The sequence below is a fragment of the Amblyomma mixtum genome, chromosome 5 (assembly GCF_055824585.1).
Source record: "Amblyomma mixtum isolate Tamu chromosome 5, ASM5582458v1, whole genome shotgun sequence".
Taxonomy (NCBI): domain Eukaryota; kingdom Metazoa; phylum Arthropoda; class Arachnida; order Ixodida; family Ixodidae; genus Amblyomma; species Amblyomma mixtum.
In genome coordinates this window covers 70,459,617-70,475,294 of record NC_143016.1, presented here as the reverse complement: position 1 = coordinate 70,475,294, position 15,678 = coordinate 70,459,617, and the positions used below count along the sequence as shown (strand labels likewise).

The window sequence follows — 15,678 nt, the reverse complement described above, 5'->3', positions numbered from 1 at the left end:
TTTTTGCCTTTTGCATATATGTTCATACCAAATCAACTACATAGCGACGTGTCCGACACAGGATGCAACAGCCAAAACCAATATACGTTGCATTGGTGAAAATGTGCGAATTATGTACCTTCGGCAGCGCCGTCACTCACCTGCCTGAAGAGGAAGACCACGGCGACAGAGGTTACCACCCTGCCGCAGGGGTACGGGCCGGCCACCTCGAAGACGGCGCGGTTTAGCACACGCACAGCATCCATCAAAAACCGCGCTGCGCTCGTCGCTAGGGTCTGAGTGTCTTCGAGCAACTCGGCGAGGCGGCACAGCGCAGAATCCAACCTCGTCTTGGTTTCCTGAGCGACGGAAGACTTCGTTCGGAAGCAATCAGACACGCGGACTTGTAAATAACAGCGCGACATGAATAGTCGTACGCAGCTGTACGCACGCAACAGGGGCGCGTAAAAAGTCACTGAGAAGTGAGCACGGAAAAATGTTAGAGAAGAACGAAGCATCCGGCTCTCTAATTCGCAGAATTCATGAGTTTGGGTGTTATCAATCGCTGCATTAGAACTTTTTGGAAGAAAAAGAGACAATGAAGCGCTTCAAATACTGAGCGGAAGTCAGTAAAGAAGAATGAGGTATAAGTAGTGATTCCGACAGTGTCCCTTTCGAAGTGGAAGCAATCCTCGGCGCACGCAGTCTAATGAGAGTGTGCTCTCACAAGTTGCACGTTTTTCTCAGCGACAGCGCCTGTGCCGAATATGATGAAGAAATGATTTCAAGATTGAGACGATGCTAGCATCGGATCCAGAAGCTTGCAGAATGCCGCATTCGTAAGAGCTGCGCTTGTACCACGCATCCTAGACAAGCATTCTGGAAGTGCCGAGTGGACTGTTCTACTCAATGCTGAATGCTCTGAGTGCGCGATAACTGACATGTTTAGCTAGCAGTTGGGCCTTCTCCCGGCATTGGTGTGCGTTTGTTGAGGTAATGAGTGACGTATTAGGTGAGCTTAGATAAACCAAAACAGAAAGCTTGACACTATGCTTCTGCATTAGGTGTATCTCATGTCAGGCACGTATGCAAGGGGGGCTCGTGGGAGGCCACCCCCTCCCCCCAAAATCAACCACCCCCCCCGTCCCCGTTATTTTGGCAGCGTTCAGCCAACTGCCAGCACTCCCCGCAACGGCAGCCAGCAATTACCTTGGGCCCCTCCCGAAAAAAATTGCTGCCTGTGCGCCTGTCTATGCCAATTGCCCAAATCAAATTTAGCTAAAACTACAAGTTGTCTGCCACCAAATGGAGCAGAGTACCTCAGCACACATACATATATTCCAAATCACACTGCACTCAAGATGTTTTCACAAGCATGCCTTGTATGAATCTTGAGAAATAAAATTGAATCAATCAATCAATCAATATTGGGAAAGTAGGTACACATGCTGTCATGGCGAGGTCGTGGACAAATTACAGCAATAAGCGGGCAGTTTATTTGTCGAAAAAAATAAACACACTTTGCCAAGAAACGGTGTAGTATATGGGACTTATAAGTACTAAACGTTTTTTTTTTATTTTGCCCCCTCGAAACTAACCCCACGTGCAGTCGCGCTGAGGGGGCCTGCAACTCAACGGCGGCAGCCGTGATGCGGTTCGCCCATCTTGTATCAGTTGGACGTTCCGTGAACACACTTTAACAGGAACTATATGCCTGGAATCGGAAGCTAGATGAGTGACGTTTGGAAATTATAGCGCTCTCACTGCTTCCCGAGGAGACGCTCGACCATGTCATATGAGTTTCAAGGGTTTCGAGTCATCATCAGTTCGACTGTATACCTGCACCAGCAACACCAGCAATGGTTCTGATGAGCCACCAAGCAGACTTGTTATTCTGCCCTTGTATCCAGACATACGCAAAAGCCACTGAAATTGTTTGATGTAATTTTCCCCACCTGCGGCCTGAAGACGACCACGTCGGTTGTCTCGTTCAAGCACAGATAAACGACCACCGCAGCGGCTAGGTAGAACGCGGAGGCCAGGAAGTATACGGACTGGACGCCGAAGCCGTAGACGTCCACCAGTACTCCCGTCGCCGCTAAGGCGGAGATACACACGTACGCCTGCATTGTCGAAGAACAGTGACGTTGCACTATACAGTCGAGTGCAGTGTCTCTCTGTTTTCTTCTCTCGGGAAGCTATTCACACGCACAGTGTACTTTAGAAGTGGCGTCGTTGTGATAGAGGATGCTTGATAAGTTTCCCTGCATTTTGTGAAATGTCAACACATTTGTTACGATGACGTCATGGTTGTAAACTCTACCTCTTCAAGTTATCTCTGCAGAAAGTCCTGCGTTGTTTCCCTCCGTGATACGTTTGAAGAGAGCTTGTAAGCACATGCCACAGAAATGAAGAAATACGAATTCATTGCAATGAGAAAACAAGTCTATGAAAAGAAGTGTACAGCGGCGTTTATGAAAGCCAAGTTCATGAAGTTTGGGGGATAAGCACCAGCGCCAAGGCCATGCAGTTTACTTTTGAATGCAAGAATTTAAATGTGGGCAGACATAGAGTCATGGTGAAGCAAGCTTTGGACACTAAAGTGAGGTGGAAACTCCGCACATGAAAACAATAGATTCACGACGCGTGAGGTCCACTGCATTACAGTATACGAGATTCCTGATAGTGGGACATAATAAATAAATGAGCACCCAAAATCCTTCGGAGGATTGTTGCGGAGAATTTCTCACGAAAATGCTTACAGGTCAATCCGCTCTACTTCTGGATTACCTAGCTAGCTTACAGCATGCTAGGTAAATCATTTACATGGTACTGATTTATACAGTAACTATCTCTGCGTTGCGCTTCTGTGGCCGGATCTCTCGCAGAGGTCGCACACTTGTAAATGCACGGGTGCTCCCCATTGTGCGGGTCAGCTAAGACCTGTAGTTCTCCGTCGCATTCAAAAACCAAGCTCTGCACAATTTTTTACTTCACTTCTAAAAATTAAGAGAGGTCTGATATGTTTTCTTTCATTGGGGACTTGCCAAAAGAATAGGCACCATTGTCACCGGCATCAGCATGCCGCGGTCATTGGCAGTAGGCTGGAATCAGGCGCACGCGAACGGACACTTTTATGCCGCGTTTCGCGGTGCCCAGCATAAGTTCGGAAGACTCTCCGTAGACAAAACATGGGGACCAAACATTCATTCATCACTGAACCCTCGAGTTGAAGCTAGACTTAAAGCATTATAGAAAGCTAAGTAAAAATCTCCGCAGAGCTGGCAAAAAGAGTCATTACGGCTGGAAAAATGATTATCATTACTTTTTGTGGCTATACGAAGGATTCGTCTGTGTTAAAAAGTTGCACAAAAGGAGATCAATCACAGTAGCGCACACACATTCTTATTGAAAGTTTTCAAAAACAGGAGCCTGTCTCAAATCAACCGGCACAATGAAAAAAAATGAGCGAACAGTTCTATCAACTGGTTCTTGCTTGCCAACACTTGCCAATTCATTAGCTGTTATCTGTTATGAGTGAGCACAGAGTACACACCTTAAGATGCCTGAGGAGAACCACGTGGTCCCTGAGGTCGAGCAGCGAAGCAGCCAGCGACGGGCCCAGTCCCATGACGACCGCAGCCTCCCTGTAGAGACCGCACTTCTTGGCCTCGCAGGCAGCCGCAGCAGCCACAAGGCACAGCATGATGGTGCTCCTGCCATGAGTCCACGGCACGGGGACCATTAACAGGCAGTCGATCAGTAAATCATCTACAGATTGAAACAATCAATCAGCTAGCTTCTCCTTACAATGCCCAGAATATTTGCGCAATCTCACAGCCACAAGATACAAAGCAATAAACAAGGGAATAACGATAATGGCTTCTTGACGAAATTGAGATGGAGCATTACGGAATAAAAGCTAAACGGTTTTTACGCGGCTCCATTATTATAATTTTAGGGCTGACGTTAATAACAGTGGCGTTAAGCGCGCTCATATGGTAATGGCGGAGACCACTCTAATGTTCCACAGCGACTCAAGGACAAAAAAGGAAACATTACCAAAATAAAGGAGGCCGTGGTCGTTTCAAAGCAACGTTGGCTGGAAAAATATGTTGTGCCAGTGGTTTTAGGTTTGAGCTTACTTGATAACCTGGACCTATTTAACATCCGAGGGATCCTGTGAGCAGCAAATTTTCTTTCTTTTATTAGCATTCATTAGAGGGACGCATTCGAACTATAAACACAACTTCTTCGAAACTACCACAGTAACGGTGAAGTCATGTGACCAAGAGCGATCATGTATGTTCAAAGCGCGCGATGTGCAATGAAACGCCACAAGACGCGTCACACAGTCCGCACAAACTGCCTTTAACAGTGGAATTCAATTCAGTTTGTATTGAAGACCACAGAGGATTAGCGGTCAGGGATTAACAGCAGCCAGCTATGGCCGCCTCACGTACGAAGCGCCGCAACGTCTCCAGTGTGCCTTTATGCCTCCGCGCAGCCAAATCCATTCATGATACGTATACCCTCTGCTTGAGTGTACTATAGCCTGCTGAGCGCGAACAGGAAAACGGGATAAATAAACGCCAAGCACTTCGAGCCCAAATGGAAGAAACCTGTGCAGAAGTGAGCTTTAATCACGCCTGACAGAGCTTGCTGCATTCGTTATGCGTAAAATGGCGGATTAGCCTATCGCCCTACAGTGTACGGTGAATGAGCGACTCTGGAGCCCAGTAGCCGATTAACTTGGGAGTTGCATATCGCTGCTCATACCTGGGGCTCATGACGGGCCCGGTAGTTCTCTGGAAGCACAGCCATGCCAGGTAGGGGCCCAAGAGTACGGCCAACTGTTGCATGCCAAGGATAGCGTAGACGTCTCGCCGCGCCAGTCCGCACTGTTCGTAGAACTGGTACTCGTAAGGCCATTGACACACTGATCCCGCGTACGTCAGCAGGTAGGCGGCTGTGGCCACGCGCATCTGGAACGGCCTTCACGAAAATAACAGAACGTGAAGAAGAAATCGATACTGGCACCAGAAGCAGTTAACTATCGGAGTAGCGCACTCAAACCCGAGGCAAAAAGTCGAGCGCCGCCAGTTGTTACGAATGCATGACAAGCATGCCTTTTCGTTCGCTAGTTTCTGTTTATAAAAAAAGAAGAGGAAGGGGGGGGGGGGGGGGGGGTCTTCGTGGCACAGTTTCTGAAACTATGTGATGTATCACAGATGATATAAGCAAGGAAGCAAGGAAGGCGCGGAAGTTAACGAGGAATGAGCGTTTGGATACCCGGAATAATTGAATGAACTACGAGGTGTAGAGCAGTACCTCGTAGACCTCTAGATCTCGGACGAGTCAGCCTACCGGCCTTGTAACCGCAAAAAAAAACAAAAAAAAAACACGGTGACATTTACAAATGCACAATTAAAATCGGTGAGGCGATGTCTCGGGTTCATCGTTTGCGGTATACAACTTCAGCATAGCTACATGCCGGCTGAAACAGCAGCATTGGGATAGGAAGCGAAAAAATTGTGGCAAAGAACGTACCTTCGTCTTTGGTGTTTAATGGACAACACGTCTTCCGCTGCTTGGCGATGGAGCATCGTAAGTAGAGCGCAGCCCTTGCTCAGCAGTCTCCAAGACGCCGTCCACGCCATAGTGTGGACGCCGTGCACGTGGCGTACGCTTTGGCAAAGACGACAGCAAGGCACAGACAGACCGATTTCGCGACGCCGAGATTCTGGCAGAAAGGAGATCGCCTTTCGCAAGATTGTTCTCGCAGTCCACTCGAATGCCAAGCTGGTGACCGGATGCGAAGAACTCTTCTTTCTCTTCTTCGATGGCTTGCTTATATGCGATTTTGTTTATGCGTTCGAATAGAGATCCTAGGAGATCAATTTAGAGGGAAGCTAAACAGCACAGATACAAACATGCCGGAGATATGAGGTTTAGAAAAAAAGGTACCAATGTAATATTTTATTTCGAGAAAGTGGCGAATCTACAAAAAATCGACAGGGCGGTTACCACTCTGTAACAAGATAATCTGCGACAGATGTTAAAGTATTTATATTTTACGACATGTTGAGGCAGGGAATATGAGTCGACTTCATATCTGTGTAGCTCTATAGCGCTCTTTTTAGTGTTCCACGCGTACTCGTTTTTCGGCTAGCTCTCCTTTCCAAGTCATCCCGCTGGGCGCGCGGCGCAACCAGTCACCCTCTCCTCGCGTGGTGCCTTTCGCAATAATTGCCGCAGATAGGCAGTGCTACATTCCTCCGCTGACTCCAGACTCCTCCTTCCATGGTAATCATCCTTCAGATGGTACCCGTGGTAACCACCCTCCGCTAGCACCTTATTTCATCGCCATACCCTCCTTCTTCGACGGTCAGCTTCCTCCGGACGGTTTCGTGGCTAACCACCCGCCGATTACGCGTTCCTCCGCTCACGTCACACCCACCTTCTTCCACAATAACCACTCTACGAGTGGCTCCTATGACAACGCACCCATCGGTTACGCCAACTACGACGCGAAGCCCAGGTACGGGCGGTTAACAGCTGTCGCTGTACAAGAAACATCATGGCAGTTTGTGAGGCGAGACCGTACTAATCTCCGGCTCACCCGATGAATGCTGCCGTCCAAGTTGAGCGGCGTGCCTCGCCGTTGACGGATTCAAGCGTGGACCGCGAGGTGGAACGCGCAGGAGGAGCGTAGCGTGAATGCAGGCTGCGCGGCGGCGACTCACGGCACCTAAGGAGAGCGTACCGTCGTTTGCTCGCCGATGACGTCATTGGCAAGGTATGCGGCGACCGCGTCGCGAAGAGTGCCAGTTGTGGCTGTCTCTAGCCCTAAGAGCGCCAGAGTAGCGCACGCCGCCCTCCGTTAGCATGTGCTTGTACTGTGTTTGCAGCTTCCTGCAGTCAGTGTTGTATTTCTCCTTCGTTGCCGCTGTTGTTTCATATTGTCATATTATTGGGCTCGTGCTCGCTGCTCCTTTGTTTCGTTTATCGAAATTTTGCGCTGTTCTCTTCAACGCCCTGAGGGTGAACTAAACAAATTAATATTCGGTGCGAAGATTAGAGTGGCGGCCTCATAGGTGCATAGGCCACTGCTCATAGGCACGCTAGTATTCTCGATATTCGACATAATACTTTTTTTGTGTGCGTAAGTGAAACCGTTATGGTTTTAAGAAACTAGTGCTGTATATGTGCCACGAGCAAAGGACTACATGCGAATGACTACGATGAAATCTTTCCTTGAGCAGAAGACGTTGAAGTAATTGGGTGCATCTGTGATGTCAGATCAGCACAGACCTAAGGCTACAATGTACCGAGTAGAATATCCAACAGAAAGCGCATGAACGAATTATTCTTACTGATCGATACCAGTAGGTCCAATGATGAGCTGGAAAATATTTTTCAAGTCTGAAAGTAAGCAGTCCCACAACTGTGCCTTGATCGTTCAGTCTGCTTCCGTCTCGGAACTGGAGTAAAGCTGTTCTTCGTTCGTGGACGCTTCCGCAAGGGTAACCTTATCTCCAATGACCTCAAGGTTCGCGTCCGAAGTCGACGCACTGAGGTTTGCAGTTACGGGAGGAACGGAGTGGCAGTGCGTCGCGTTCCACCGCCACGCTACCGTCCGCTTCTCATTGGTCCTTGCCTGTTGCAGCCTCATGATGTACATGTAGAGGATCAAGACGGCCAAGGCCGCCACCAGCATGCAACAGCAGCAGCCTATGTGCAGTAAGCACCGCGTCCAGCCGCCTTCGAAGAGCTCGTCCTCGTCCTTGGAAACCGTAGACCACGGCGTTGCCGTCTTCGACGTGGCGTAGCTCGGTTGCACCGTGGGCTTTACTGGTGGCGCCACCGGAGGAAACGGCACGACAACGAAGTCTCCTCTGCCAACGGGAGCAGCCGCGTTCGGTTTGCTGGGTCTCGAAATGGGCGCTACGGACTTTCTGGGAGGGCCTTGAGGCTGTGGCAGCGGTAGTGGCGGTCGTGGTAGTGGTGGCTCTGGCGGTGGTATTGGTGGCTCTGGCGGCTGCTCCGCACCGGGAAGCATAGAGGCCTTGCGAGTCAACGACGTAAAATATTTGGTGGCCGATGCACTAGACTTGCGTTTGCGCTGGTCAGTTGGAGTCTGCATTTCTTGACTTCGAAGCCTTGGGATACCTGGCTGGGAATGAAGAATAGGCGCTGCAGTATTAGAACCGCGAAGCGCACGACAAAACCGAGAGGGGCGGAACCAAGCGAGCGAGGCTTCTCAAGAACGTGTCGCGCGAGCGCTGAGAGCAAGCTGGTGGAAGAAGAGATAATGTCCTTGGTGATGGAGATCACTGCAGGTGCCGGTGGGGACAATAACGAAGTTTTTAAGACCGTTCTGTTGACGCATACTCGGACCGCTGCTTAATTAGCTAACAGCCTCCTGCATGAGGCTAGCAGTACGTTGCCATACTGCAACACACATCCCACATCACGGTGTGTGTGATGAGTGATGATTTGTGATGTAGCGCCGTACACTTCACGTTTGCATTGCACGGGCATCGATGTAAGTAGCCGCTGCTGCAGCTGCCCTGCATTGACAGGGTTGCCTTGGGAAAACAATGTGCGCCTCAAAAATCGAATGAGCAGTGAATGATTTGAGGTTATTTTTATCACTATGCGTCATGGTGATCGCGGACGGCCGGGAGTTAGACGGCACGCCGCAGGGTATAGATATTCGCTGGAATGCCGTGACTGCGGCTGAAGGGAAAGAGGAATAACACGAGGTTGGCAGGTCCTTGTCTTCGAGTGAACCCAGCTCGGTTTATATTATCTCCTATGGATGCATTAAGGAACAAGTTCTAGCATGCTTATCTCTGCGACTCTTGTTTTTCATGCATTTTACAACGATGTGTGTACAGGGGGCGATCACTGTGGAAAATATCGTCGCCTTCGTTGTATGCATTTACCGAAAATTCTCACCTGGACATGCTCTAGCAATGAAAGTGTTATTCACGCTGGCCCAAATGCGTATTTATGGGCAAGTGTTGGATTATGCTGTTGAGCAGGGTGGTTAGTTTTGCACAGTGCATCTCTACAACTTTTTACTTCGGAGAAAATAAGAGCGACTGTGCATTTTTTTTTTAATTTTCACAAGAACAGGTTGGAGGGCTCTGCTCCTGTTCTTAAGACCTCCCGGCAGACGGTCCAAGTTGCTAACATATCCTACACCGAGCAAACTCTAGCTTACTCTGCATGGCGATATCGTCCTTCGATGCACGAATATATATCGAGTCTCCTTCCGAATCCGGAGGATACTCCGGCCTGCACAGCACACTGTGGAATACGGTCTGGGTTCTTCCGCTAAGTCCCTCAGCTAAGTCGGACCCATCTACGGGTGAGGGGGGTTGGGGGGGAGACATTCAATTTTCAGCTTATGTCAGAGCCTACTTAGTCGCCACTTTGGTGAGTGGTGTGGGCTGCAGAGAGGTTGGCTTCCACGCCTTTGACTTCTTTCTTACATCTACGGCTCATCGCATCCAAAATCTCATGTCTGCCTCTTCATGGGAGAGGCTGCGAAGGACTTTGATAGAGTTGAGAGCAGAAGTTCGGACACCGAAATATCTCCGGGCTGCGAAAGCTGGACTCAACTATAGGCTGTTCAAGAATCGACTTCAAGTTGCTGATGCCAGAAAGAAAAAACGAATTCTGCGGTGCAGAAGTCCTCTTCAGCATGTCTCAAAACATGTCCCGGATGCTTCTGTCAGCGGCAGGATTCCATAGGTTTTCTGCTTTGATTACTCCGGCCACCGCTCAAGACTGGGAAAATGCTTTGCTCGTGGATCTTTCCAGCAAAACTTATTGTCTGACCTTGAGCGGGCGTATCCGCCATAAAGTTGTGACTCAAAACGAAACAAGTGTACGAATTCAAATTGGGATACAGTACGCAAGCCTCAAAGAAGAGCAAAGGTGCTAGAAAGCGGGAAATAAGCGCTAGCTTCTTAAAGATCGAAAAAGAGGGGCGCAGAGATACAGCGCGACCGCAGAACGGAGGCTACAAGACGCCAAAGAACGTCATTCGTGAATCGGGAGATGAGAGGCCAATGATATTTCTGCGCGGTTTACGTAGCAGGAGTGAGTTATTCTGTCAACGGATGAAGGAAGATTCGCTGCGGCGAGAGTAATGGCGAGCGGGCTTTCATTTCAAACATGTTGCATGGCTCTAGTATTTTGCAGGTACCACCACGACCACTACATCTACGTGATACTTACTATCGTTTATCCGTAAAGTAGAGAACGAGACATGGCAATTTAAAGCGGGAAATTCTTATTTTACCTGCAGGACTTGAGGATTACTAAGGGGAGGAGGAATAACAGGAGCAAAATGGGGCAGTTATATATACATTAGATATGTTGAAATCTGTGTCATATATGACAAAATTACAGGCTAAACTAGGCCACGACTTAGTTAAAAGATTAGGCGAGAGTCATCACGTCCCTCTGTTGCTGTTGTTAGCCTTTGAAAAGATGGCACATAGAATTTTTCCCTTTCTTCTTCCGTAATTCTTTGCGTCTTCTCTTTTTCTTCACCTTTATCTTTTCTTTTCTCTTTCTTTCGTCTCTTCTTTTTCTTGTTTTCGCTCCTGGCTCTGCAAGGTTGTTGGCTTGGCCTGCGGATTTCTACATCTGCAACGGACAATTGTATTTTGCCTGAATTTCAATAAATTTCATATTTCAAGAAAAAATATGTCCCTAAAGAGTTTTAATATACAATTGGCGTGATAGCAGACCTAACGGAAATTGCTTTAGCGTGCCGCAAGCTACTTATCCGGTCAGTGTGTGGCGCACAACGCTATCTGCGCTAGCATGCCTTGACCGCTGACACTGTACCAGAACACAGGAATCTAGCACGAGGGCAACATATTTTAACCATGAGATTTCAGAAGGTCGCCAAGAAGAAACATTTATTGTGGGGAATAGTCCAGAGGTGGGCAGATGTGAACATTTTCTGGCAAGCTGCTATATACATAGTGAGAACAGCTTCCAACTGTAGCAGATTAAGTCAGATAACTGCAAAGCAATGACCTGAGTGACGATTTATCTCATGTATCATCTTTGACGTGTGCTGTGTAAAATACCCCCTTGACGAAGCCCACAAGTTATTCGATAAACGAGAACTGAATATTTGTACTCTTTGATAGTAATCGAACGGCACAGATTCGCCATCGGAGGTCAGTCTACTGTCTCTATTGCGGCAGGCTAGAGCTCTGCTCTTGGGTCAGTGACGTCTCCGCCAGGGTAACGTTTTCTCCGACGACGTAGAAGCTCGCGTCTGAAGCCGCCCTGCCAAGGCTGGTGGTCACGAGAGGAGCGGAGTGGCGGTGTGTGTCGTCCCGTTGCATAGCCGGTGTCCAGAACTCGCCAGCTCGCACTTCCCTGAAGAACAGGTAGACGATCACTATGGCGGCGACCGCTACCAGCATGCAGAGCAAACCGAGTATATACAGCACGCACTGCGTCCAGCCGCCTTCGAAGAGTTCGGTCATGCCCTTGGACAAGCTAGTTTTCACGATGGCGGGACCCGGCTGCGCCTCCTGAGGAGAAAATGGCACGGCGACGATCTCTTCTCCATCGGCACTGGCAGCCACTTTTGGTTTGTTGGAACCAGAAGCGGTCGACCGAGGTTCTCCTGGAGGGACTGCAGGACGCGGCGGCCGCTGTGGCTGGTGGGATGCGGGAAAACCCACGGCCTTGTGCGAGTGCGATGTACCAGAGGAATGTGCCGGAGGCCTCTGCAGCGGCTGGTCCGTTGGCTGCTGCATGTCTTGTCATTGAAGAGCTGGGACGGTAGAGTGAGAATTGCTGTGGAAGTATCAAAACGCCGGAATGCAAAGCCAACCTGAGCGGGACAGAACTAAGGAAGTTCGTGAGAACGTGTCGCACGTGAACCAAGCTACCATGACGAAAGAATGATGGTGATGATGATGATGGTTGTTGTTCACCTTCTAGAATGGCGCATACCCACACAGGGGGATCGGCCAAGAAGAGGGGTGCATAGAGGGTTTTTTGATGTTTTCTTTTGTTTTCTTGGGATAATAAGTAAATAAATTTAGTAATAAATAGAAATAACAGAATGCTGGGGAAGAGAAAAGTCAACAGAAGGCAGAAAGACCAAAAAGAAACGGGAAATGCATAACGCACACAGGAGATGGACTCTGCAAGATCTGTAGCAGAGGGAGTTGAAAAATAAATAAATAATAATAATAATAATGGTAGCAGAAAAAAATTGTAATGATGAGAGGAAAAACTATATATATATATATATATGTATATATATATATATATATATATATATATATATATATATATATATATACATATATATATATATATATATATATATATATATATATATATATATATATATATATATATATATATATATATATATATATATATATATATATATATATATATTAGCAAGGTAACCGATTAGATTCCAGTAAAAAATATGAATGGCGGTAAAAACAGACCTGTGGCTGTAACCAAGAATGGTGGCACCAAATGACAATATGATCGGGCTGCTCAAACGGCATCCTGCAGACCCGAGCCCAGCTGATAGCTCGGGCCACAGGGGTACTAGACTAAGGACCCCTCCCTCAGGGCTCCAGCACTAACCTATATTTTTCGTATATTTAGAGCATTTTTCGTCGCGCGAAGGTAACTAACCTTTCCGAACGCTAAGGAGCATATCATCGCATTCACGCAGAATATGCTGTTGCTGTTAAAATGCAAAGAAAGGATTTTGCAATCCACGTAAACTCTGGAATATTTTCGGCGGCAAAGATAGCAGAGTTATTCTACTAGTCCGTTCTGACAATGTCGCGATCACTCCGAAAGAGTGCTGCTCTGAGTAATGAGTAATTACTCCCTTATTACAGTGCTGCTCTGTTTTAAGTGAAGTATTTGCTTCTGTTCTCCACAAAAAATGCTGCTACTTCAGTACCGTCTGTAACTAATTGCTCTCATTTACCAAACATACTCCATTACTGTAGACTGGGACGGCATACAAGAATTGATTGGAAGCCTGAATATATCTTCATCAGCCGAATATTTAATAAATTGTAAAATGTTGAAAATTATTGAACCATATTCTGACATTACGCTTTCGATTCTGTTTTCCCAGTCTCTAGGTTCCTCGGTACTTAAAAGCAATTCGAGGGCTGTCAAGGTTGTTCCAGTCCCAAAGTCAGGTAACAGTCATTCCCCCGATTACTATCGCCCTATATCACTACCAAGTGTACCGTATAAAATATTGATTCTAAAACAGCGCAAAAAGGACACGGACAAGAGGAAGAGACGTACAAACAGGCGCTGTTTGTACGTCTCTTCCTCTTGTCCGTGTCCTTTTTGCGCTGTTTTAGAATGAACAACTACCAACTCGCCCAAGCTTCTACCTTAGGGTATAAAATGTTATAGCACATCATCTATTCTCACCTGATCGATTTCCTTGATTCTAATTCCTTGTTTTTGACTGAACAAAACGGTTTCATGAAGACATTTTTATATAAAACGGGTCTGATAAGTCGAGCTTTAATGTCGACGGCGTGTTCTTGGACTTTGCGAAAGCATTCGGTACTGCTTCATCAGTATGCTTAACATTGACCCCAATGTTATATTGTCGAACTTAGTACGTTTCTACTAACGACTGCTCATCCTTTCACACTTCCGTAACATTAGGTATGCGCCAGGGATCGGTGCTGGGACCTCTCCTCTTCCTGATTTAAACTAACGACCTTCCTAAATACATTTCCCATTCATTTATCAGGCTTTCTGCAGATGACTGCGTTATTTATCGCAAAATAACTAACCACGCTAATTCTAATAAGCTTGAAGACGATCTTACAAGCCTATCTAAATAATACTATAAATAATTCATGCAAATAAACGCTATAAATTTAAACAATGCAGGTGTCACGGTGCGCTAACATCACGGACAACACGCGTACTTACTTTTTTCACGACATTTCCATTGATGATGCCACCTCCACCAAATACCTAGGAGTTAATTTCTCACGTAACTTGCCATGACATAAGCATATCGAACACGTTAATAGCGCTGACCGGGTTCTTGCATACTTGCGTCGAAATTTCTCTGCTGTATCCCTGCCGGCAAAGCTAACGTTGAACAAAACATCAGTGTTGCCAAAACTATAATATGCATCCACAGTCTGCGGTCATAATCGAATCACTTGAATCCACCCAAAATCGCACAGCATTCATCTTATTTACCTATTCCTGTTACGCCAGTATTACTTCGGTGATAAACACACTTACCTTACCGGACCTCTCATCGCGCTGTAAATGTTTTTGACTATATCTCAGACATGTTCCGACCCCTTCCGAGAGTATGTTTAAAGTTGGTGTTCCATTCTTTAGAACGAAAATGGGCGCGTTATTCTATACCCAACACACACACACACACACACACACACACACACACACACACACACACACACACACACACACACACACACACACACACACACACACACACACACACACACACACACACACACACACACACACACACACACACACACACACACACACACACACACACACACACACATCCTTATGCATTCTGATCAACTGTCTTTAAGCAATAAATAACTGCATTATTAATCACCCTTCGACGACACCACAAATTTAAAAAAAAGTTCTCTTATTCTGCTAGGTTTCGGTAGCTGTTACCTCCCCCCCCTCCAATAGACACACACATGGGAAGCCAACAGTCAACGAAACCAAAAACCATAGCGGATGTTGCTTTTTTAAATTTATGTGTTGATAAATGGGAGATAACAGCGTAATTATTTATCGCTTAAAAATAATTGATAAGAAAGCAGAAAGAAACAACCAAATGCCTCCGGTGGGTTCCGAACCCACGACCTCTGAATTTCACGTCCGATATTCTATAAAATGAGCTACGGTGACGGCTGTCCAATCTTCTGCTTTCAGAGGTATTTATGTGTAGTGTAACGAACCCTTCAGAGTGTTAGGCAACGCCATCCTTGTCCACAGAAGCGGACGTAGTACGTTCTTTATTACCGCGAGTGTCACGTGAAACGTGATTGAAAGGTGAGGCGGAAGCCGTGCAGGAACCCTCTTATACTACCTAAGAGTGCCAGAATTGACTCTCATTAAGCTATACAGGACGTACTACGTCCGTCGCTAAGGAGGAAGGTGGAGCTGGTGAACACTGTCATGAGGGCGACATGCTACTCTGCTCACAATTTCGTGAAATATTACTGCGTTCGCTATATTGCATAAAAAGGCCAACCTATTTGTGAAATGAAGGTTGCGAAATTCACCTCAAGCAAAGAAGTCACCGCTTAGTGCAACCCATGGGCACTCTCGTAAAAAGTTTGGGTTTGCTTTGTACCCAACTGCGTACACTCTTTGTGAAAAGCACACAGCCCAGGCCTGCTTCGGAGCCGTGCAGCCGTGCATCCTCAGGGACCTTAATCTCATGAAGGCAGGAGGAACTTCTCAACCCTCAAGTTCTCAACCCTCCCAAGCTTATGACTGTCAAATGTTCTTAACAGCCGCGTTACACGGCTTGGAAGCAAACCACTTGGGCTGTATAATTTTTAACGAAGGTTGTACATAGCGTGTAAAACGGTAAATCTGGAAATAAAGCACTTTACAAGAAACATT

The 15,678-nt window shown here is 47.0% G+C and overlaps 1 protein-coding gene across 1 annotated transcript; it reads right to left on the bottom strand.

The window, feature by feature from the left end:
- Positions 1-7,441: 7,441 nt before the first annotated feature.
- On the bottom strand, positions 7,442-8,125 carry LOC149342586 (uncharacterized). Its single transcript, XM_089542194.1, has 2 exons — positions 7,931-8,125; positions 7,442-7,828 (listed from the first exon to the last, which is right to left on the bottom strand). The coding sequence occupies exons 1-2, from the start codon at positions 8,123-8,125 to the stop codon at positions 7,442-7,444; spliced, it is 582 nt and encodes a 193-aa protein (XP_089398320.1).
- Positions 8,126-15,678: the final 7,553 nt, after the last annotated feature.

Bases quoted from the DNA above. Each gene is read 5' to 3' on its own strand.
- LOC149342586 (XM_089542194.1), bottom strand. From the start codon at position 8,125: ATGCAGACTCCAACTGACCAGCGCAAACGCAAGTCTAGTGCATCGGCC. The intron at 7,829-7,930 runs GTAGCGCCCATT...CCACCAGTAAAG, and splicing joins AAGGCCCTCCCAGAAAGTCC to CCCACGGTGCAACCGAGCTA.